General features: G+C 53.0%; 1 protein-coding gene across 1 annotated transcript in view; it reads left to right on the plus strand.

Annotated features, from left to right (window-relative positions):
• Positions 1–25,290, plus strand: part of CMIP (c-Maf inducing protein) — a 228,954-nt gene that overhangs the window by 160,613 nt on the left and 43,051 nt on the right. Inside the window, exons 4-5 of the mRNA XM_025860400.2 lie at positions 17,157–17,318; positions 21,904–21,945. Of these exons, the coding sequence (XP_025716185.1) occupies positions 17,157–17,318; positions 21,904–21,945 (204 nt within the window). The remainder of the gene's footprint in view (positions 1–17,156; positions 17,319–21,903; positions 21,946–25,290) is intronic.

Raw genomic sequence — 25,290 nt, forward strand, 5'->3', positions numbered from 1 at the left:
CCTAGACCGTCACCCATCGAGCGTTGCTGGGATCCACATCTAGTCCTGTTGGCTCTGCTCTGTGCTGCTTTGGGGCTTGCTCATGGGAGAAGTTGTCAAGCTTCCAGGCTGACGCTCTGGGTCTGGTTCTCCTCTGCTTGGAAAAGGCATGAGTGTTATCCGTCCACTCTGAGAAAGGGGGTAAAACAGGGAAACGGGACAAGGATGAGTGGAAGTTGGTCTCAGACCTCTTATGGGCCCAGGCACATGTCGGCTTCATCCAGGTCAGAAAGGCCAGAATTTGATGCAGATGCATTTGTGGCTCTTGATCAGAGTGAGCCTTGTGACTTCTTAAGAGGGGGTCACAGGGACTCGGTGGAGAACGGTGAAAGGGGTGGCTTTCCCCAAGAGGCAGGGCTCATCCCAGCCCAAGACCGGGGGCGGGGGGGGCTCAGCGGAGGGTCAGCATGTCGGAGCAGAGGCCCTTGCAGGCCGCTTAGCTGGCACCTGTGTTCCGTGGAACTGAGTGGAGGCCACTGGGGCTCAGGCTGCCAGCCCCCGGGAGGGCCACAGTCTCCAGAGACTCAGTGGGCCATTGGGGCCCTATAACTAATAACAAGGGCAGCTTTGGGGATTGAAACTAACAAGTGGCAGAGGGCTGGGTAGCCCTGGGAAGGAGATCTCATGCCCTTGTGGCTCTGTAGACAGAGCGATCGTTCAGGAGCTGTGCTGGGGGCTTTCGTGTGTGCGTGTGCGTGCGTGTGTGCGTGTTTACTCTCTTGAAATCTTCCCCAAGTTTGATTAGGCCCACCTTGAAGGAGGAGCTAAAAGGGTAAAGGGCTTGTCCACAGTCGCACAGCCAGAACCAGGCAGAGCCAGGGTCTGATTTAGGGCGGTTGGTCTCCAAGCCCAGCCTCGTCCTTCCAGCAGGAGGTGGTACCACCACGGACGTAGAGGGGGTGGGGACATGAGCACAGCAACCCCGTCTCTGAGCCCAGCGAGGCAGGGGAGTGCCCAGCAAGCATGAGGCCCTTGCAGTGCATCTCCACAGCCCCTGACCAGAGCTCTCTGTGGCATAGACATGGGCCACTTGAGTCTGTCTGTTAAGTTAACTTTTCATTGAAGGATTACATGCAGAAAGGGACACAGATCAAAAGCGTACTGCTGGATGAATCCTCCCACATTCTCACAGAATTAACCTGAGTAACAATCACCCAGATTGAGGAGCAGAGCGACTGCCTCCCAGGCGTCTCCTCGGCCCCCAAGCCCTTCTGCTCCTCCACCACCACCAGAGAAGACCACTGTCCTGCCTTCTGTTGGCACAGATATGTTTTGCAACCCCCTTTAGTGGACAGTGCCCCAAAGTTCTCCAAAGTGGTCATACCGACTTATATACCTGCCAGCAGTGTACAAGGGTCCTCCAGCCACAGGACATTTAACAGTTGTATTGATGAAGGTCTTTTTTTTGATACCCAAAAGGACGGAAAGAACTTAAAAAATTCCCACTGCCTGTAAACCTATTCATACATCTTAAGTTAAAAAAAAAAACCAAAAGCTGTGACTGACATGTAACAAAATGCACACATTTTGACTGTTGGGTGTAGTGAGTTTTGACTATTGTATTCACCTGAATAACCCCCACCCAAATTCCTGTCCCCCCAAAAGATTCCCTCGTACCCCTCTGCCGTCAGCCCCCCCACCCCAGATGGCCTCTGTGGACATTTAAGGAGAATGAAAGCTGTGGGTGTGTATGGCAGGGGCACAGGAAGGTGTGAGAGGAGCAGTCTCCTCCCCATACCCACTATCCCCAAGGCAGGCCTGTGAGCCTCTTGTGGGGGCTTTCAGAAGGTCCTGTGACTATTCCTCTTTAAAAACCACCCAGACCATATTACCCACACTGTTTCGTTCCTTGCTCCTTGACCCTTTAATTACATATCATGGTCATCTCTCTGGCAGCACATAGGGATCTACTTCATTCCTTTTTATGGTTTTATACTCTTCCGTTACTTCAGATCTTTCAGTAAAACACTGCTGTGTAGACGGGGAGCTGGAGTTTCTGCGAGAAGGGATGGGGGTTGGGGAGCATGTGTTGAGCACCCCCCATCTACAGGCCAGAGGCAGTGAGAGGTGCTTGCTAAGTAATCCTCACCCCTCAAGACACCCCCCCCCCACCCCAGCTGTCCCCAGTCGATAGGTTCAAAACCTGGAGCCCCAGGGTGGGGTAGGTGTAATGACCTGGCCCAGGCCACAGAGCAGGAAACGGACCAGCTGGGTTTGCAGCACATCTCTGGGACCCCAAGCCTTTCCCCTGTACCCTCCTGCCCCAAGTGGGGCTTCCCCAGCCCCCACCAGAGGGCTGGCCTTGAGCTTTGGCCATCAGGAACCCCCACCTCCTTGTGTGGGAAGGTACTCCCTGGGCCTCAGAGATGGTGCATGACAGCCGGCTCTCCAAATGGCCAAGAAAGAAGTGCATTTGTGGGTTGTTTTTTTTTTTTTCGCCAGACAAGGAAGGGGGGACCAGAGCTTTGGTGTGTCATCCCACGCACGCTTTGATGCGGGCTGATGAGTCACTGAACCATACAAGGAAGTTTTTTCACGTAAATGGTTTGCGGGTGAACTTGTTTTCTGCCCTTTAAGGCAGATTTTTTTCTCTCTCTCTTGCTTTCTCTTTAGAGAAGAGCCTTTAGAACAGAAATGTGAGGTAACATCTTGACGAGCAAGACCTTTTGTTCTGCAGGAGTCTGCAGCGGGTCCCTTTCGCAGTTGGGCGGTGGGCAGCTAGCCCTGGAAAGCCGGATGCCGGTCGGCTCTCAGCGGGGGCCGTGGCGGGTGGTCTGGCCGCAGAGGGGAAGGTGGCCCGCCGTTCTGTGTGGCTCTGAGGTTCCTTCCCGACTGTTGGCTCTGTGGGCTCAGAGACAAGGCCAAACAGACTCCTAAAAGAGCAGCACCTTGTCCCCACAGAGGAGTGAGGGCCTCTCCTCACCTGATGATCATAAAATACCCAGCGGGGCAGCGGGCTCAACACTCTGGATAGAAGGGTGTTTTGGAGCGAGGCTAACTGACCAGGAGACAGGACAGAAGCACCACAAACTTGGTGGCCATCACCCACGCCCTGCTCCCCGGGGGTCCTGGTGCCCTCTTAGAACCGACAGATGGGCTCACGGAACACCCTGAAGTGGACAGAGACGCCCTTCTGAGGCACCTGATGCCCCCTGACAGCTGCCCTTCCGTGACGGCAGAAGACCAGGCTGGCTTGCGGCCGGGTGGGGGGCCGGGCAGCTGCTTGGGTAAGACCCTCTGGCCAAGTGGATGGCATCTGACCTCTGGCTCGAGCAGACGTCCAGGGATGTGTGGGCCCTGAAAAGCACACCCAGGGAGTCAGGGGCCAAGTCAGCGTTAGCCAAGCAGCCCATTGGTATCTGTTGGCTTTGTCACCATCTGCGTGGAACGAGGCTGGTCCTTATCTCCCCCCAGGCCCCCTGGCCACGGTGGGCACGGGGGTTCTGAACCAGTGGTTCTCAAAGGGGAGTTCCTGGGCCAGCAGCGCCTGTTTCACCTGGAAATTTAGAAGTGCACATCTTCTGTCCCGTAATCTTGAATGTCCTCCAGGTGATTTTGAGGCCCACCAATATTTGAGAACTGCCGCAGTAGCTTAATAAAAGGGCAAAGAGCAGCAGACATTTACTGAGTGCCAACTGTTTTCCCCCCACTTCCCTGTGTTGTCCTCATCAGGCCGTACAGTGTCGTTGAGGGGTAGGGACTGTATGTCCCTTTCACAGACAAGAAAACTGACTATCAGACTAAATAACTTCCCTGTGTGTCCAAGCCAGAATTCAGAGCCCGCCTGCGTCTCCTTCTGTGTCCTCCAGGCCCTGCTGTGGGGTCCCTTGCGGCCTGAAATCAGGTATAAATGGCTGAACAGTTCCATGCTTTTGGGTCCCTCTACCAGCACTTCCCCCATTTGTGCAGCTAACTTAGAATCACCGCGATGGACACGCTCCCAAGTCCCCCTCCTGGTTCCATCGCGGACTTCCCTGGGCGAGTCTGTAGGGCCCTCCTCCACCAGGAAGGGACAGCCGCCCTGTAAATCCTGCCTCTCCATGAGACCCCTACTCAGGAAGGCAGGAGCAGACGTCACACTAGATTCAGGTCCACCGCCCTTACCTGTTGGGACATGCGCACCAGAGAGCACCTGTAAATTAACTAGGGAGCTGAACTCTTTTCCAGCTCGCTCATAAACTCAGGCCCAGGTTCCAGCCCAGAGGAGTCAGCAACACCCCCCCACCCCCCCCCCCCCCCCCCCCCCGCCGCCCAAGGAACGGATGCTTCCCAAACAAAGGGATGGACAGATCAGATGCCCTTTGAAGTAATGCGAGCACTAGATAAAGTGCTAAGGCAAACAACGGAGGCCCCCACTGAGATGCTACGTCTTGAGGCTGAGCAAGGGAACTCCTTATTTGGGATAGAGATTCCCCTTTATCTGCTCAGAGGAAACAGGGCGGAAACAGGGGGCCCGGTGATGCTGTCCTGTGCTGTCCCCTGCATTTCAGGGAGTGAACCTCACTGGGGCCAACCCCTCCCACATGGCAGAGGAAGAGAGCAGCCTCTGGTACAGTATGTGCATTTTTAAAACTTATTTGGTGGGTTGCTATTATAACCAGGGGTGTTTCCTCAGAAAATGGCATCCCCCTTTAAGGATTGGCAAGAGGCCCCCACTGTGGTTTTCACTTCAGGTTCAGCGTGCACTCCGGGCACGGGAACGCCACTGGAGAAGTCATTGCAAAGTCATAGGGTCTTCTTAAGTGGCAAGTTTCAAAGGTGGGTCTCAGCCATGCCTGGGATGGGAAGGGACTGTGTCGTGTTTATCGCTAGGAGAGACAGGACAAGCCTCTGGCTGGCTGAAAGCCTGGGGAGGACGGGTGGGTTCCTGGAGACCCCAGCAGTCTGCGCTGACCGAGGGGGCTGGCTGTGTACCGGCCAGATGGCCGTAGCCCCTGAGGAAGGGCTCTTTGTCACAGCAGCCCGGCCAGGAGGGGAGGGCACGAAGGTATGGCGGTCACAGCAGCTGATGGCCACGGCCAGAAAGCCTGTCAGGAGGATCTGCCCAGAGGGCTGAGGTCAGGCAGGAGGACTGTTGTTTGCTTCATTTTCTAAATGTAAAGCTGATGCTTGAGGTGGCATTATAAAAACACACAGCACGGGGAAATCTATACTGATTGATTTGGAGGGCCTTCCTCCAGGGGTTAGGAGAGGAAAAGCAAGACACTGAGACCTATGTATAATGTGATGCCCTTTTTTGTAAAATGAAACGGGAGACAAAACAGCAAAAACTGAGGACCAGACTAAGTCTGTGTACTTGCATTTGATTACGTGGAGCCGCGGAGAAAGATCCGAATGGATACATGCCAGGGGCAGCAAACTGCCCAGCCTACCGCCTGTTTTTCTGAAGAAGGGGCATTTGGGGGGCAGAGCCCCACCCACTCATGCTACCATAGCAGGGGTGGCCAGAAAAGCCTGGAATATTATTATCTGGCCCTTTACAGAAAAGGCTTGCTGAACCCTAGTATATGTTGGGGTGTTAGCATCGGTTCAGGGGTACAGGGGTGGGGGAGGTGGGGTGGAAGACAGAGGTGAGGTTACCAGAAGGCCAACATATCTGATACGGGCAAAATTTATGTAGACATTTATCCTGTGTGTGTGTGTGTGTGTGTGTGTGTGTGTGTGTGTGTGTGAGTGATGTGCACACACAGAAAGAAACCCGTGGTGTGGTGGCCACCAGCATGCAAACATGCAGGCCGTGAGCCGTATGATGGAATTCTGGTGCTCTACTCTCCACCCTAACACAGTCTGTACGAGTCTGTTTTCCAGCGAACATATTATTTCAGAAACCAGGTAATCTGCTGGAACACTGGAAAGTCAAAAATACTAGGAGCTCAGATACCTTCCAGCTCTTTCTAAGGACATGGGGTTCTGACCACTTTGAAAATTCTGTGGAAGGACAGTACCACCTTCATGATGCCAATTTCTGAAGTCTTTGGGGATTTTTTTTTTCAATACTCCTTTTTAACTAAGTGTACAATACATGGATCTGGCTTCCTATGACAATGTCAGACGTTACAGATAAAGCCGAAGCTCCTCGTCCCCACTCCCCCACCCCGAGCCTTGGTTTTCCCTCAAGCCACTTCCCTCTGCAGGAAGACGGTTGTCATCAGCCTGACCCATGTCCCCCTCCCTGCACTACGCAGCACACGCATGTAAATATATGTGCACACGTGTGTGTTCGCTTCTGCCAGGTGGAGCCCCTGGCGGACCTTTCAGCTCTCCTTCATTCTTGTAACTGCTGTCTCGTACAACCCTGTGCGTGGGGCCGCGGTGTGTTTGACATGTCTCCACTGACGGGCCTTTCAGGGGTTTCTGGTCACCCTTGGTTTTCTCAGAGGTTAACTATCGTCAGTCAACGTCCTGCAGCACTCAATAGCTACGATTTATTGAGCACCTACAAAGTGATGGCATTCAGCCTGACATAGCACAGTCTTGTCAACACCTGCAAGAAGCAGGTGCTCCTACCATCTTCATGTTACAGAGGGAGGAAATTAAGGTTGCAGGAAGTGATAGCATCCGCTTGAGGCTGCCCAGCTTACCCGCAGCAGAGCAGAAGTTCGAATTCAGATATGCCCCCTCACTCAGTTTATGATACTGCACACGCCTGAGAGCCAAGACAGGCCTTGCCCAAGCCTCTGAGCCCCTGGGAGTTGACAAGCTGGTAGGGGAGGCAAGTGAGCAAAGGGAGGTGAGGGTGTAGTGTTGGGTGTGCTGAGTATGAAACTGGGGATCCCCCCACCCAGTCTCCCGAGAGGGCTGTGATGAGCTCTGGAAGGCACATGCAGCCCCTTCCCAGGTATCTTGGATGGCGTTCTGTTGCGGCGGCGGCAGGGGTGCTGCTGGGGAAAGTGGCTTCCCCTGGGGTTAGGGCCATGTGGAGACAGGGGTGCATTTCCAGAATGCTGAGAGCAGGTCTGGGGCAGTAGCTGGGTGTGCTCACAGTCATCATTGACTCTGACTCAGGACAAGCAGGTCACCTGAGGTGGGGTCCTGGTTCACCCCGAGCAGGTAACCATCCCCCCTCTGTGTTATGGGTTCCTTGTCTGTACAATGGGGGTCGCATCTGCCCCCTTACACTGACCCCTCTAGGTCCCTCATGTAAGTAGAATCATACAGTATTTGTCTTTTTGCGAATGGCTTATTTCAGCATAATATCCTCAAGGTTCCTCCATGTTGGGACACAGGTCTGAATTTCCTTCCTTTTCGTACACCTTATTGTATACACACGTTTGTCCATTCACTCATCAGGGGACACTTGAGTTGTTCCCACCCTTTGGCTATAGTGAAGAAAGCTGCTAAGCACATTGGTGTTTAAATATAATTTAAAATATACTAGTGACCCCCAAAATATAAGTGCCTAGGCTCCACCTCGCCCCCAACACCCTCCTGATGAGATTGTCCTGTGATTGGACTCTGTTACTGGAATGCTCTTCGAAATCCCCTAAGTGGCTCTGACCTGTGGCCAGGATTGAGAACCTTGCAATGGCACAGTGCCTGCCACAGGAGGCCCCGGGCTGTTGGCTGGGGTGATGGGGCTGCTCTGGGCTCATGTGTGACCCTCATAAAAGGAAAAGGAGCTCCATTTGTTCTGAGCAAGAGCCCACCTCATGACTCTTCTTTGCCAAGGACTCGAAGCTGGCCCTGTGCCAACGTCCTGCCTGAGTGCAGGGAGCTCTCCCTGCAGCTCCACTGGGTGTCCAGGTGACTCCTTGCAACATGGCTGATGTTGCAGGTACCCTGGTGCCTAGTGGGAACACCAGCATTTCCACCCTCTGAGGGAGCAAGAAAGAGATGGGGGTCAACTTCTCCCCCAGGAAGAGAAAACCCCGCAAATTCCAAACTGAGGAAGAGCTGGGAGAGGCTGCTGAGCACAGGGGCCCCCTGGGTGTCCATGCCCCCCGCCCACACTGCCACAAGCCCATCAGATGGGCCCTGGCTGCCATCTTCCTAAAAGAAAAGGGATGGAAGGGTCAGCTTGAGTGGCTGAAGCGGCCTGGTGGAGCCATCAGGAGCCAGGCTTCCTAGGTCCATCCTTGCTTCGCTGCTCAACAGCTGTATGAGTTTCCTGGGGCTCCTGGGACAAAGTGCCACCAACCAGGGGGCCTAAAACAATAGAAGCTCATCCTCTCAGAGTGGTGGGGCCAGAAATCAAAAATTAAGGTCTCGTCCCTCCACAAGTCTGTGCCCCCCTGCACAAACTCTATGGGAGGTCCTTTCCCTTGCTTCTTTTGGAGTTCCTTGGCTTGTGGACGCATAGTTGCAACCTTGGCCTCCAGCTTTATATGGCCATGTCTCCGTTGTTTATGTGCGATGCACGTTGTTGGCTATAGGGCCCACCTCTGATGAAGCCTGACCTCATCTTCCCTTGATTGCGCCTGCGAAGACGTATTTCCAGATAAAGTCACATCCACAGATACCAGCGGTTAGGACTTGGACCTATCATTTGGGAAACACAACTCAACCCACAACACCAGCTGTATGGCCTCATGCAAGGTATTAACCCCTCAGTGCCCTCTCCTCCCGTGTATCATGGGAACAGACTTCCGGGCCCCACTGGGCCCCACCTGGGTCTACGGAGTTGGAATCTGCCTTTTTTTTTTTTTTTTTAAGATTTAGTTATTTATTTTAGAGAGAGTGAGCACGCATATGATCGGGGGGAAGGGAAGAGAGAGAGAGAGAAATCCTCAAGCAGACTTCCTCCTAAGCAGGGAGCCCCACGCAGGGCTCGATCCCAGGACCCTGAGATCACCACACAAGCCAAAACCAAGAGTCGGCTGCTCAACCGACTGAGCCACCCAGGTGCCCTGGGAATCTGCCTTTTAACAAGACTCCCCACATGGTTCCTGCTCACATGTTGGGAGTGAGGAGCACTCGGTGGGTTTTAAAAGACTAGATTTGGTGCTCAGCACAGCAGAAGCACTTTATACATGTCAGCCATTATTTCTAACCTTCGTTTTTCCTCCATTTTATAAACACTGAGAGAAGCTCCAGTCACCACATACAACAAGGCAGAAGCCCACGAGACATAATCCCTGCCCCCGAGGAACTCAGAGCTTAGGGGGGAAAATAGCCACGTGCAATCTTTTTAAATGTGGTCAGACCGATCCGGGTGATGATTGGATTTTGCCAAGGGTTCTGCAGGCCCTGAAGTGCCAGGTAGGATGGAGTGCCTGGTGGGGAGCCTGGCACCAAGGCCTGTTCCTCTCCTCATCAGCCAGATGCGTGGTTGCCCAGGCAACCGGCCGATGCCCCTGAGACGGCACTTGGGACGCTGTGCCCGAGTTCCCGCTGTTTCCTTGGAAGCACTAATGACTGTGGAGAGACCGCCTCCAGTGGGCATGTAGGGGGCTGAGTGCCCGGGCTCTTTCCCCTCTTTCAAACAAATTGTCCGTCTCCCCAGGACCTGGCTTTCCAGGCAGGTGTCAACTGGACGCCCAGCTGCAGTTGGTCGTCTGTCATGGGCCAGTCTCACCTCTCCAGTTTAAAGGACTTCTTGTGCGTCTCGGAGCAGGGGTGCAGCCTCCATCAAGGCAGAGGAAGCTCTCAGGTGTGCCTGTCAGAGTGGCTCAGTGGTCGGACCCTGAGGATCTGCAGCTACACCTGCTCCCAGGTCCAGCTCTGGTTCTTACTTGCCACGGGACTTAACTGCTCCCAGCCTCGGTTTTTCTCCTCTGTATAATGGGCCCAATTATATCCCACACCTTGTTGAATGGTTGGGAAGATTCAAAAAGTTACTTTATTATATAAAGTGCTTCACACAGGGCCTGGCCTGTGGAGAGCGCTCCAGAAATGATAACCATTATGCTCTTGTGTCACTTGTCACTTGTGTCATTACGCAGGATGGTTGTTCCTGGAACATGGTAACCACTGGATAAGTGGTAGCCAGTATTACTGTGTTTCATAGCTTTGTGAGTGTGAGTTGAGCCAGGCTTTACCTGCCAGCCAAAATGGGGGGGCAGCCCAGGGCTAGGCCTGTGTCTCATTTTTGTGTCCTTTCTCTTACTCCCGCTGCCCCCATGGAGCCAGTGGCCAGAGTAGGCATCCCTACACTCTTGAAAATCCTGAGTCCCTGGAGGGTAATCACTGATGAATCCATCTGTCAATTAATTATACCAGCAGGTAACAGCCCAGTAATTGTATTTGCTAAATTAGCATCTCTTTGCACATCCACAGGGGCCTGGGAGGTTATAAGCTGTCTCAGGTTGAGGGTCGAGACCTAAGGGCCAACTGGGCAGTCGGGGTGACACGCGTGGGCTGGCCACAGGCCAGGCTTGTATCTGAAGGCAAAGTGACGGTCTTTGATGCCAGAAGGATTTAAGATGTAGTATCCAGTCACTCTGGAGGACTAACGAGAAGGCCAGCAGCCCAAGCGTTGGGGCCCCAGAAGCACACGGCTTGGCAGGGATGGCGAGTTACCCACACAGCCCCATAGTGAGTCATGAAGGAATGAGGAGGTCAAGGGCCCCTGTCTAGGAATCGGAGAGCCTGGCCAAGTTGCCCAACCAGTCAGTCTTCCTGGATGTGCGGGGGACATCTGGGGACAGCACCCTGTAGACCTGGGAGGGAAAGCCAGAAGAGCAGGACAGGTGGGAAGGGTGCTACTTACATTCTGGCCCCAAAGTGCTGGCCGAGTATGGGAAGAGGCAATGAATGTGTTGCTGGTCGTCTGGTAACGTTGGGGACCGGGGGGCCCCAGGACCTTAGAACAGCATTGCCCCATGGAACTTTCTGCAGTGATGAGAATGGTCTTTCTCTGCACCATCCACTATGGTAGCCACTGGCCACTTGTGGCTAGCAGGCAGCCGCAGTGTGGCCAGTGGGACCGTGGCCCTGAATTTTTCATGGCATTTCATTTGAATTAAGTTAAATGTAAGTAGCCACATGGGGCTAGGGACTTTGGGCCTGGGCAGCACAGCTGTGGGCCGTCTACTGGAAAGATGTTCTAAAAGCCAGTCCAGTTCCTCCCTGGCTCATTTTTCTCAGCAGCTCCAAGGAGCTCCCGTGCCGCCTTTCCTTTAATGACAGGTGGTGGGGAGCATGCGTGCTTGTGTGAGCCTGAGCCTCGGAGGCTGCGGCAACCAGCACAGCAGCCCCATCACCGGGAGGCGTGCTTCCAGCACATTCTGAGTCACGCCTCTCCTGGTGAGGGGCACACTCCCGGTGACAGCCTGTCTCCCGTGGAGGAGCCGACAGGCTCCGCTTTCCCAGGCCAAGAACCCCGGGCGTCTGTGGTTGTCTCTGCCGTGGGAGCAGTTGCCGGAGAGATGGCGGATGTTGCCCAGGTAACGTCCCCTCCCTGATGAGCAGAGGGTGAGGACTGCAATGGAGTGACTGGCTCTGCCACACAGGAGGCAGGAGGCTCTTCCTGCTGGCTCTGTTGTTTCGGGAGCTGGTGGGGCTTAGTCACGGATGCCAGGAGCGCTCCTAAGTTCCACCCGCTCTGGACCACTCACTTCTAGGACTTGGTAGGTGACAAGAATGAGAGCTGCTGGTTAGCCAGCAGTGGGGCTAGGTGCTTTATAGATATTATCTCATGGAAGAGCCTCGGAAGCCTTGGGCAGTAGTCAGTCCGACCCCACGTTGCAGATGAGGCAACTAGGTACAAGGAATAGACCGTGAGTTCCACGAGCACTTGGGGCCTGTCTGCTTTGCTCACTGTGGAGACCCTTAGCGCCGAACACAGGGCTTGGCACATCATAGGAGATGGTTCCTGGTAATTTTTGTTGAATGGTTGGATAGATGATGGAAGGAGGGATGGATGGATGGATGGATGCACAGGTGGATGGATGGGTGGGTGGGTGGACAGGTGGATGGATGAAGCAGAGCTTAGATTTGAACTGAAGTCTGCTGTTACAAATCTGTGCTCTTGGCCACTAAACAATACCAGCTCTGGTTTTGTCTCATGTCCTCCTCTGCCTGCCTAGGTTGGGATTTTTTTCTTAAACACTTTAATTGAAGTATAATTTACATACCTTAAAATCCACCAATTGTAAGTGTATGATTCAGTGACTTCAGTAAATTCATGGAGTGGTACAACCATTACCACAGTCGTGTTTTAGAGTATTTCCATCATCCCAAAAGATGCCCTCATGTCTGTTTGCGGTCTGGTCCCTGTTGCCACCCTCCCCCTCCAGCCCCAGGCAATGGCTATTCCGCTTTCTGTCTTTGTAAATTTGCCTTTTCTAGACATCTCGTAGAGAGGGAATCCTACAAGATATGTTTTGCTCCTGGCTTCTTTGACTTAGCTCACGTTTATAGGGTTCGTCCATATTGTAGCATGTATGAATAAATCCACCCTTTTTACTGCAAATACTAGTCCATTGTCTGGATAGATCACATTTTGCTTACCTGTTCACCAGGTGATGGACATGTGGGTTGTTTCCAGTTTGAGGCTATTATGAATAATGCCATGGATATTCGTGTCCATGTGTCTGTGTAGAGTCTGTTTTTATTTCTCTTGGGCAGATTTCTAAGAACAGAACTGCTGGATCTATGATAAATGTATGCTTCATGCTTTAAGTAACCATCAAACTGTTCTCCGGTGGTGCTGTGCTCCCGCACGGTGCCATCAGCAGTGCGCACGGAGCCCAGTCCTCCAGGGCCTCACCGACACCCGGGGTCGTCTTTTTGGTTACAGCCCGCCTGGTGGGTGTGAAGTGGTGTCTCTTCATGGTTTGAATCGGTATCTCCCTGGCGGCTCGCCATGTTGAGCAGCGTTCTGCCCACTTACTCCTAGACTGGCTTTGCCCTGAAAAGCTAGGGGTTGGCAAGCTTTTCCTCTAAAAGGACCAGATAGCAAATATTTGCAGCTTTGTGGGCCACACCGGATTTCTGTCCCATGTTCTTTGGGGTTTTTCGCTTCACAACCCCTAAGAACATTCTGGGCTTCCTTGCACAAAATGAAGCCAGGGGCTGGATTTGGTGCCCTGCCGCACTTCGCCAACTCCTGCTTTAAGCCCCTCATGGAGAATTCCAGGGCCCCTGCTGAAAGAATCCGGTGGCCCATGGACCCCACGCTGAACATGGCAAGAGATCACCCACCCCTCCTGGTGAAGGGGCTCAGGGAGAGGACAGTCCTGCAAAGCCAAAGGGTCAGGTTCCAGAGGTGTCCCCAGCCCCAGCCCCATGGCGATTCAACACCTGATGAGCTCATCAGAGTTCCTGGGATGAAACCTGCTCATTTGTCACCCAAGGCAGAGTGAGTGGGTCCCTGTGGGTCCTGGACAGGCCTCCCTCTGCCCTGTGGCTGCCCTGTCCCAGACCTTAGCGCCTCTTGTGGGGCCCAGCAGCCTGTCCCTCCCGCCCCCACCATGATTTCAGAGTCCTGCTGTCCACCTGCTGTTCATACTAGCGCCTCCCACAGCGCCTCCGCCCCCCGGTTGCCTCCGGCTCTCCGAGCCCCCATGGACTTGTCCTGGCCCTCACCGTATGCCACCAAGCTTTCTTGACCCCCTTCATCACCATGTCTCTTGGCAAATCTATCCCTCCTCTTCACTGTCTGCCTTGGCCCTGACAGATGTGACAGAGAGAGACACCTTTGGAATTAACCAGAGCCGATTCTGACTCCATTGAATTGTTGCTTTCTAGCTGTGTGACCTTGGGCGAGTCATGCCACCTCTCTGGCCGTGAGAGCCCTGTATGTAAACGGGACACTAGAGTCCTGTAGCAGATGTTGCAGATGAGCCCCTCAACCACTCTGCTTGGAAGGCTGCTCACCGGGACCGGGACCGCATGTGACTGCCTGGGGCCATGTTCTTTTCTTGCTGTGGGAGCCCTTTGTCCTGGGCACAGGGCAGCTGGAAGTAGGGCAGTGTCCAGGGAGTTGGTGGGTAAATGCTGCAGCTTCCTCGCTCCCTGGGGGGGGGGGGGCACAGTCTCCTTGAGTCCCCACGGGATTCACAGCCCGCCCCACAGTGGCCCAGTCATAATGCTTGGCGGTGCCCCGTTAATGATTGCCTTCTCCTCCCCACCCTGCACTGATGTGTCCTACAATGCCTTGCAAATAAAGAAACAGTTTGCACTTGGGTTCTTGTCTTAGGGTCTGCTCTGGGGGCTGCTTAGCCCATGGCAAGTCCTCAGCTCCAGGGTTACTGTGAGATTGGAGTGAGATGATGCCCAGAAGTGCTCAGCGTGGTGCCTGGTGCATAGTATGTGCTCTTTAGGCATTGGCCCTTGTCACAAGCCCTGGGACCTTCTGGATTTGAATGCACCCGCAGGTCCTGGGGAGGCCCCGTTAAGCAAGGGCTGCGGGTGCTCACAAGAGAACTGTTGTCCTTCCCCTGTAAGGAGGGGTGTGTCGGTGAGCGCTGAGGCTAATGCTGCCCAGTAAGCCCTTTTGCCTGGACCTTGCTGCCTCAGGGATGTCTGAGCCTCAGGGATGTCTGAGCATGGGGAGCTTTGGACAGCACTCAATGCCCCTCCCCTCCCTGTACCCCCACCCCCACACACACACAACACGCTGGCTGTATTTGGCAAAGTTTCAGTGAGGGTTGGGTGGAACAGTGTTCACCAAAGATTAATGATAGCTATTTCTAGGTTGTGGGATTTTTGAGGCCTTTTTTCACTCACTGTCTTCTTTGTGCTTTCCAGCACGGTTTAAGTGTCTTACAATGAACAGGCATCATTTTCACAAAAAGAATTAAGTCATTATTCTTTCAAAGGTAAATAACTTGCTGCTGATCGGAAGATAGGGCCCTAACGGCTCGGCTCAGACCGTTTTCGACTCTAGACTCTACCGTGGGAAGACATGGATATGAATCGTGTGGTTTTCTTTGGGGCTTCATATATGGCGAGTTTCTGTGACCATTTCACGGTCATTTAAAAATAAAGCAATTCTCTGGGTATAGAGCAAAACCATTGTGTCCAGGACTCAAAGGAGCATTCATCTTCAGGGATGGATCGGGTTCTTGCCTTGGAAAGTGTCCCCATGGTGTTAGACTTTGGGCACGCTGTGTTTGTACAGGCCAGGCAGTGTGGAGGCGGCCATGCTCCTGGCTGACTGTGACTGGGACTGGGGCCTCAGGGAACTGGGTGCATCTTGTCATGAAATTCACGGGGCTCAACAAATCCTCACAGTCACCATCATCCGCCCCCCGACCGTATTCACTGTTCACTAAATACCCTCTCCTGACAGAGCTCCCCATGTATGTCTTCCAGACCTTACAGGATCTAAAATGATTGACAAGTCATGTCCCCCACCTGAAGAAAATGATGCTAATCCCCCCACTTGTTTGTTTCTTTTGGCCTGCTGCCCCTCAGAGAGGACTTGTCTCCTAGTTCTTGATGAGGGATGGTCACTGGCACAGCACAGCCAGACCAAGAGGGAGAATGGAGAGGCTGTCGTGGGCAGGCAGGCCAGCCAGCAGGTGCAAGAATGCTGGGGGGTGGGGGGGCAAGCTACATTGATTTACATAAGAAAGATCGGGGATTGCGGCGCCTGGGTGGCTCAGTTGGTTAAGCGTCTGCCTTCAGCTCAGGTCATGATCCCAGGGTCCTGGGATCGAGCCCCGCATCAGGCTCCCTGCTCAGTGGGGAGCCTGCTTCTCCCTCGGCCTCTGCCCCTCCCCCCCCAACCGGTGCTCATTCTCTTAAGTAAATAAAAATTTAAAAAGTTCTGGGATGATGAGGGGAAACAGTCTGTGTTGTGAGTTAGCTATGTGGGTGATGGTGGTGATGATGGGGCATGATTAGCAAGTGAGAGACTCTGGAAAATCATGGAGTTTGGGAACAAACGGGAGAAAGAAAGTGGGATCCTGTTTGCGTTGCTGTGGGTTGTCCGTTTCACCCTCATGAAGTTTCTCCAAAGAGACAGGTTAAGAATCCAGGTTCCCTTTTTGTTGCCAGTGTCTATTCTGTTTGGCCTCTGCCTTCGAATGTGACTCCGTACAGAGAGTGGGCCACGTGGGTCCAGAATTTATGAAGGTCACACACTGAAAGAGGCTGCAGAATATTTTCATGCCTCATCTGCAGAGGAGGAAACTGAGGCTCAGTAGGTGGTATGCTTTATGGTAAGAACTGGGCCTGACTCCAGTCTATCCTGTGTTCCACTGCGAGGCCTCACTCAGCACAGTTAACTACTCAGGTTGATAAGGAATAGGTTCCCCCAGATACTTCCCTGAAGGCCCTGGGGTCCAAGACCACTTTGCAATTCCAAACTCAGAAACTAAATGATCAAGGAGAGCCCTGGCAGCCTCGGGGCCAGAGGGGCACCCTGACCTCCTCCCTGCCACTCCCTCATTCAGACTCTGGCTCAGAGATTGCGACTTGTCACCCCAGCTGGCTGCTGGCTCGGTGACACTAAACTTAGGTTTTCCCCAGGGAGCAGAGCACTTAATGAAGGAGTTCATCCAGCGGGAGACTCCCAGGCGAGCCAGGGCGGCAGTGGGCAGGCAGTTGCAGAGCTGGGAGGGTGTTTGGCTGGGTCTTCCGCCTGCTGAGGGTTGCTGTTTCCATGATGTCAGAGAGGCGGAACTCTGCCTCACATCGCGGGAGACAGGAACCCTCGCCCCAGGGCTGTCCGGCTTTGGACGTGGCCCTGAGCAAAGGTGAGAATGCTCGTCTTACTCACCAGGAGGAAACTGAGGACTGCCTTCACGTTTCTTGGGGGCTTCCGGGCTTGTCAGCACCTAGCCGGAGTTGAATTCCTGGCCCCAAGCCTGTCTGTCCCTCTTCTTAGCTGGACTCCACTCTCCAGGGGGACGTCTTAGGACCGGGATGAGAGAAACCGTGCCTCCAACTCAAAGAAGGTCCCTCTGTGCACCCTGGAATGCACCCACTCTGACTGTGTGTGAATACTTAGGGAGTACGTTTGGCAGATGTGATCTGAAAGAGAAACCTCTTCATTTTTTTTTTTTTTTTTTAAGTCATTGGAAGCAGTGTGAAGACTTCTCGGCTAGTGTCTGGGAGGCCTGGTTGGACTTTGCCTTTCTCTGGGAGTCCGTTTCTTACAGGGTGGTCCACCCCGACAGTTTATCAGGGCCTTACACATCTATTGCATTGGTTTCTCTGATCATCTTGCGACTTCCGCCCTCAGCATGTCAATAACATGTTCGTGTCTCCTTCTCTCTCCCGACCAGAAAAAGATTTACAAATATAAGAAAGTCCTGAGTAACCCAAGCCGTTGGGAAGTTGTGTTGAAGGAGATCCGGACTCTGGTGGACATGGCCCTGACATCCCCCCTGCAGGATGACTCCATCAACCAAGCCCCACTGGAAATTGTCTCAAAACTGCTCTCAGAGGTAAGACATTCCTCCTCCTTGATTTTGCACACCCCCCACCCCCGCCTTCAAGTTTTTTTCCTTTCCCTCGGCTGAGCACAACGCCATACCTGGCAGCAGAACTGGACCTGAGTTTGTGCTGTCTCCCCATTCCAAGGAGGTGAGCGGTGTCCCCCAGCCTGAGGGAGCCCAGCAGGAGGTTTGTCCCCAGTGCCTGCAGCTGAGCACCCCGGGGGTGGGGCAGGGGTGAAGGGGCAGGTGTTGCTGTCCTGCCAGGCCCCACCCCTGAACATGGGGGAACCAGTCTTGGGCCTGAGGCTGGGCGGGTGGAGATGATGGTGGCAGCCAATTTCAGAATTTTCCAGTTCGTCCCCGAGCCAGAGCACGTCGGTCAAGCCCCCAGACGGCACTTCCTCCCTGCCCCTCGGCATTGGGGCCGGCCATCCCTGCCAGTCTCCATCCTCCCCCTGCCCTGGCCTGCATCAGCTCCAGGGGCCCAGGCAGCGATGGCTTTCTGCCCCCACCACCCGCCCAGCAGCAGAAATTCCGGCAGCAGCCCGCAGCATACACAGCTTGGCTTTGCCAGGCAGCCCCACACGAGGGCGTGCACTGTGCCGGACACCGTCCTGGGCGCGGGGACGAAGACAAGCCCCTGTCCTCCTGGAGCCCACGTTCCCCCAGGGGGACAGACAGGAGCGAGGGCCTCAATCAGTGTCGGTCCCGCTGTTTTCACGGGGAGGTGACAGCTGCTTGGAAACGCACTGTTTATTCTGCCCCAACCATCTTGTCAGCGCTTCCCCAAATACTAACACTTGTCTCGTTTGTTTGCCTGCCTGGCCCCCTGGAGACCTGGCGTTGATGACTCCTGATTTAAACTCCGCATGGCCACCAGAGTGATGCTTCTGTCCCCCTCCCCTGGGACGGGCCCCTGCTCTCCTGGCATGCCCGATTCCCGGAGTAGCTTCTAGATGCTCCCTCTGAGCCCGCACCAGCTCCTTGCTGCCTAGAACCACCCCTTCCTCTGTGGACCCAGGCTGGTTGCTGCCAGTCAGTCCAGGAAACTGGCCCAGGCCTTCCACATCTGCTGAATAGAGGGTCCCTTGCCCTGGAAGCAAGTGGGGGCAAGAAGTAGAAGATAGGCAGTAAAGACTGTTGCAGGTAGGGGAGCAGAGACCATGCCCTCAGGTGTGAGACGGGTTCATTTCACAGAAGAGCAAAGACTCTGGCTCTGAAATGAATCACAGTCACGGTCTGGAGTTTGAGACCAGGCCAGGTGCTGTATACCCAACGTTCCCTCCTGGCTTCCCAGCCCGAGCCCGGGCTGGCTGCTCACCATCAGTAAGCACCTGCCATGTGCCAACAGGTGTCAGGTGCCATGCACACAACGTCTCAGGTAGAACGTCTGCCCTAGAGAGCTGGGCCTTGCTGTCTCCGTTATACAATCGATGAAACTGAGGCCCCGAGACACTCAGCAACCTGCTGAGCAAGCAGTGGGGCTGGAAATTCCACCTTAGGGCTCCCTCCCTCCCACTGCAAGGCCACATCGCCCACCCCTTCTGCTCCTCCAGTCCTCCCCCCACCACCACACCATCAGTAGATCAGGCTTGCTGTCAGGACGACGGGGAAGGCGGCAGGTGGGCTCTACCACCAGCTTCTGGCAACATTTGTTTCCGTCTTACATGTTGCATGGACCGTGTGTCCCTGGGCCTTTGCATCACCTCTCAGGCCAAGGTTTTAAAAATCATCTGACCCCCAAGCACTAGGGTGGAAAGAGAAAGGCATTTAAAGGGAAAAGAAAAAAGGAAGAAACTTGTATCTGCTGTGTACCTACCGTGTGACAGGCACGGGGTCATCATTATTCACTTTGATAGACAAGCACTGCTCTTTGGTAGGCGACAGAGCTGGGACTGCAGCCCAGGCAGCAGCCCCTCAAGGAAGGCTTAGGGCCTCTCTGAGTGACACGTTTTTTGAGTACATACTCTGTGACCACTGCTTTGGCAGGCATTTAGAGCTGATACTTTACATTTCTCCAGGGACCCTGCGAGGTAAGTCCTAAAATGTACAGACGAGTGAACAAAGGCTCAGAGAGGCTGTCGCTTGCATAAGTGGAGGGCCAGGATCCACACCCAGATCTGTTTTTTTAGAAAGCTCACGCTCTTATGCACAGAGGTAGCATAAATTGGTAGAGACTTTCTAGTGGGGCAGGGAGCGCCCCAGCTGTGTAGGACACGGTGGTTGAGAATAGGTGTTGTAGAAGCAGAAGGACCTGGTTCTACACTTCAGGTGCTAACTGGCCTTGGACAATGTACTAGGTCTCTCAGTACCATTTTCTTTTGTGAGTTGGGGCGAAGATGAGCACCCATTCCATAGAATTAAGGATCGAGTGCTCTAATACATACAAAGCGCCTGGCCCTGTGCCTGATACGCAGGGAGCACTTGATAAATGGTCACATTTTTGTTGTCATGGGAGATGGTTGTGATCTTGACCTTAAGCTCTCTCAGCTGAAGGGTCTAGGGGGATGGGTAGAAAAACAAACAGATCCTTCCTGCTCCTTGCCCTTTTTTATTTAGAATATATGGGCTAGATTATTTGTTCTCTTTACTCAGGTTGCTCCCCGGATCTCCTGGGAGGCTCCAGGTGTCCCCAAAGCTACTGGAAGGTGGGCAGGATCCCAAGGAAGGGAGTGAGGAGAGGGGAGGAGGAGGGGGGGCTCTTGGTTCTGAGAAAGGACTGTCCATCCACTGGCCAAAAAAGCCACATCCCTGACCCCCCGGGCCTTTGTTGAGTTGAGTAGATAGAGTGACCATTCAGTTTAGGGTTCCCACGTCCCCTGCGATGCACTGGCTATTAGTGAGTGCTTTCCACCCAGGGTGGAAAATGGCCTTGGTGGAGAGAAGTGTCCCTGCAGAATGGCACAGGCTTCCACCAGCGGTTGGGACAAAGGAACTGGCATCTATGCTCGCTCTTGCTGGGAAGGTGCACAGGTGTGGTGAGGACTGGGCTGGACCCTTCAGAGCTGCCCAGCACAGCCTGAGAAATGGAGCCGTCCCTTGCGTGGGCCAACCATCAGAGCTCAGTAGTTAGAGATGCATGTTTTGGCATCAGGACAGACAGTGGTCCAACCCCCACCCCAACCTCTCTTCCCCGTGCTCCTGGGCAAGCAGCTCCTGGGGCTCAGGTAGCTCATCTGTCGATGGGAGAGGAGGAGAAGCACTGTAAGAAAGAAATGGGTGGGGTGAGGATTACGAAGTGTACTCCTGGCCTGAGGCATAGGGAGCTTGCTGTCAGTCCTAAGGAAAGACCAAAGCTTTCCATCAGAAAAATTATTGATGTTTAATAATCTACCACAAATGGGCTCCTTAAACGCTACCAGTGTCCACAAAAAGAAAAAGCCTTTGGAATCCAAGAAACATCCTTCCACCTTCCACGTGTTCCTGGATTCTAAGCTGGGCCAGGCTGTCTCCATGGGGACCTGGGGACTTGAGGAGCACAGACACTGGTCCAGGTTCCGTGGCGGTCCTCCTGCCTCGGCCAGCCAGGCAGAAGCATGTTCACGGCCCCCTGGCTTAGCTTTTGCTTCAGCTGGTTGTAAACTCCTTGGGTATCCTGATGCTCCTTACAGCTGAAGCCAGGTGGTGAACAAGGTGGGGCTCTTTCTAGAACCCAGGAATGCTCTATCTTGCTAGTTCGCTGTCCAGTGAGGCAGCACGAGACAAGGAGGCAGACGTGGCTCTGTTAGGAGATCTGAATGGAGACCGGTGAGAGCCCGTGCCCACCGAGACGAACGGGCACAACAGAGCATGCCGTGAAACTAGCAGAGAAGACAATAGTGACCATTCCGGGGTTTTCCCACGATTTCTCGCTTCTCGTGTGTTCATTCCTTTCCTCGGTCATGTATTCACAGGATGGTGGTAATAGGCACCCACTGGGTAAGAAAATTCCAGATCAGGGAGAAAAAAACCCTCAAAATGAAACAAATTTAATCCATTCAACTTATTATTCTTTTTGCAAGCTAATTGCTAGAATTCGAATTTAAAACTTGTTTGGCTCATGGAACACCATTCTTCCCTGGGAACCCAGCTGGAGAACCACTGAAATAATGTATGTGAGGTGCCTGAAAGCCTGGCACATGGTCAAGATTCAAAAGTCTGTTTCTTTCCGTGTTTACTGTGAACCTGCCTTCTGGCTTCCCGGTAGCATCTGTATGATCAGCATGGAGCACGGGGTTAAGCCCCCTCTTTGTATCCTCTCACTGAAGCCTATGGAAGTTTCTCCTTTATGGAAGGGGAAACGGAGCCTCACCAAGGAGGAGTGACTGGTTCAAGGTCACATAACTCACAAGGGGTGAAACTGGGACTCGAAACTCGGTGTCGTTCCCCCCCGCACCCCGGCCACCCCAGAGTCATACTCTTCTCCCTTCCTGGCCGAGCCTTGGAGGGTTTTCTGATCTGCTTAATTAAGACAAAGCAACACCTGCACTCTGAGAGGCTGAAAGTGTTTTAAACTGTTTGGACCTTTAAGATGCAAACGTTCCGTTTGATTAATATTGTGGTTTGTTTTGTTTTGTTTTTGTCTACCTCCTCTACTTTCCGCTCACTCCCTTAGAACACAAACTTGACTACCCAGGAGCATGAGAACATCATTGTGGTAAGTCTCTCGAGAGCCCTCTCCCTCTGTCCACCTCCCAGTGCCCACAGTCCTTGGCCCTGTCTGAGTGACTTCTCGAAGCACCGGTGTAATCCACCAGCATGGCGACCTCGCTCAATCTTATCTTTTCTGTCAAGCCAGATGTGTCTGCCTCCTGCCTTTGCACATTTCAGAGCCCCGGTTGATGCGGGGGGGTACATAATTATCAGTCTTTGAGGTTTGTAGCAAATGTGTCTTCATTGCCTCCTCCTTCCTGAGTATGCTGGGGGGAGTTGAAGGCAGATGGCAGAGAGCATATAGTTTATTCAGAGGCATAACCCTATTAGCTGAGAGGTAAACATTCTCTTTCTTGCCCCAGGACGTGTCTCCTAATTAGTCCACGTATAGAACCTGGATTTAATTCTCTCTGATACACAAAGTGAGGTCATATTTTCTGGGACTTGACTATGATGTAAGCATCTTTGGGGTAAAATAGCTTCCTGGGTGATTTTAAGCTCTGAAATGTGACTCTCACTAGAGAGAAATGAGGTTGCACCTACTGGGTTCCAAGCACTGTGCCATGTATTTGAATCCATAGGTAATGAAGACAGGCCCTGCTCCCAAGGGGTTTATCATCTATTGTAGGAAGACAGATGAGACCACAGCAAAAACAGGATGTAGTATAGAGAGGAGAGTGATAAACTCACCTGGGAGAAAAAGCCATGGTGCTTCCTGGAGGCAGTGATGTCTGAACTGGGTTTTGAAGGGTCAATAGGAGTTCGCCAGATGGCAAAACAGAGTAAAGGCATTCCAGAGAGAGGAAACAAAACATGCATCGAGATGTAAAACAACGTGGTAAATTCTGGAAGCTTCGGCATTGCTGGACTGTAAAGTATAAGGACGTGAGAAGTAGGGAGGCAGAACTTGAGATGGAAGTGAGAGGCAAAGCCTTTTGTGCTCTGAAAGGACATTCACCTGCCCCAGCGGTCCTACGGCTACAGCCTTTGAAACAGGGGCAGGATGCCAACTCCATGCCCCTCTGAGCCAAATGAAGATTTCGTAGGCCCACCCACTTGGCCCTGGCAAGCCCAGCCTGGAGATTCACCCTCCTCACCCCAGCTGGGTCTTGTGGGTACCAAAGGAGGTGGGTCCTAGGCCACTTATTATGGAGAGTAGAGGCAGCAGCTTCTGTGGAGTCCCGCCTACAGTGGCTGGCACATAGTAGGTGTTCAATGGGAATTGGCACATAGTAAGTGCTCAGTGAGAATTTGCTAAAAATATAAAAGGTTTTTTGTTTTGTTCTGTTTTTTTCCCCTTGCTGCATCCTGACCACTCATTGCCTTCTCTTGCCAGAACAGGGGGATTGTCAACTTGGGTGCCCCCACTCACTACCACCACCTTTCTCTGGTATACCACTAATTAGTAAATTCATTTAACAAACATTTGTTGACATGTAAAGACAAGTATGTACCAAACACTAGTCTGTGTTCCACAGACCTAGAGCTGCTGTTGAGAGATTTACTGTGTGCTAGAAGAACCTGGCAGGTCGGCCGATAATCAGGGGTTGAGATTTGTTTGGAGTGTTAGGGGAGCACAGAGGGCAGATACCTAACATCCTCTGCCAATGAGCGTGCTGGGAGGAGGATGACGGAGGGCTTCCAGGTGGAGGTGAGCAAACTGGATCTTAAAGGAGGGGTAGGAGTGCTCCAGGGAAAAGCAGTCCAGGGAGAGGGCCCGGCATGAGAAAGGCAGAGCAGCAAGACTGGCAAAGCAGGCAGGGACATGGGTACCAGGGAAGGAGTTGGCACCTTCCTCTCCCTGCTGGCGCTACCTATGGATCCACCCCCCACCCCCTGCTCTTCAACCCTGGAGGACGGGTGAGGGCTTTGGACTGGGGATGAGCCTGGGAAAGGAATTTTGATCTGAGCGATCCAGGCTGCTTTTATCCAGCTAATTTGGTGAGGCTGACCCCTTAATTGGCTGGGCTAATAAGCTCCCCTGCTCAACAGACGTGCCCGAGAACAGAGAAGAATTTGATCTGAGGTCTGCCCCCTCAGCCCTGCGTTTTACAGCCTCCCTTCCAGTGCTCTTGATTACCAGTGCCCTTATCATCATTGGGAAGCGGCCTTCCTGTCCAGAGATGACATTATCTGATTTGACCGGTTGGCAATTAGTCTTCTCCCAGCAGGGCTTGGTATGTTTTTAATGTGCTTGTTTTTCAGAAATACTTTCACAAGTAACTTGAGTTGGTTTTATGCGGCCCACCTGGGGTCGGGCATCTCTCTGTGCTGGTAACAGATGGCACATCACTGGACGTGCATGGACCTGGAGCCCAGACCCCAGCTGCCGTCCCACGTGCTTGAAGCTCAGTGTGAGCTCAAGTTTTGAGCCGGTGCAGACCCCAGGCCCACCCCCCACTAGCTGTGACCTTGGGCAAGCAATGGGAGAACTTTAGTTTTATTGTATTGAAAATATCTTTAAGATATTCTTTAAAAATACTTTTGCAAGTATTCCGTGAAAATAATTTCATTAGAAGGAAGGAAGGAAGAAAAAGGATTTCACCCTAGCCCACTGTCCTCTTCAGAGAAAGCCCCTGGCGGTTTTCAGGTGGTGACAAAGCCACACGGATACGGCTGTGTTTTTATTTTTTGTTTTCAGCATTAATGATGCGTTGCTAGATGGGCTGTTCTGCTTTGGTTCTTTCTTGTAACACATCTTGGGGATGCTTTCAAGTCTCTTCGTGCCCATGTGCCCCACGGTTTCCAGCCTTAGTACCTGTGGCATTTGGGGATGAATCATTGCTTCTGGGGGGCCGGTCCTGGGCATTGTAGAATGTTGAGCAGCATCCCTGCCTTAACCCACTAGATGCCGGAAACTCTTCCCTGTCGATGATCAAAAATGTGGCTCCAGACGTGCCAACATCCCCTGAGAGGCAGAGTCAACCCTAGTTGAGGACCGTTGGCCCACGCATACTTTCTACTGGCTCTAAAATATTATTATTTAACCAGATGGCCATTCCAATCATTTTCAGCTAATATGACATATTAAGGCTGAGTCTTCTCATTTATGAAATGGGCATGCCTTTCTTACAGGATTCCTGGGAGGGTTCAGTGAGCTAATGCACCTAACATGCTCAGCCAAGGGCCGGGCTTAAAGAAAGAGTCCACAGAATATAAGCTCTTTTTATTAATCATACCTTTTAAAATAATCATAACTCTGTGACCAGGGCAGGACTGGTAACCTCCCCTACCCTCTGTCTCTTCATCTGTACAAGTGGGAATGGCTCCCGCTTGACCTCACAGAGTTGTCATGAGGATCAAATGAGATAATAGCGTGGAAGCACAGAGCCCCTGCCTGACGCCCACT

The sequence above is a fragment of the Callorhinus ursinus genome, unplaced genomic scaffold (genome assembly GCF_003265705.2).
Source record: "Callorhinus ursinus isolate GAN/ISIS: 27379988/994484 unplaced genomic scaffold, GSC_fseal_2.0 scaffold46, whole genome shotgun sequence".
Lineage (NCBI taxonomy): Eukaryota > Metazoa > Chordata > Mammalia > Carnivora > Otariidae > Callorhinus > Callorhinus ursinus.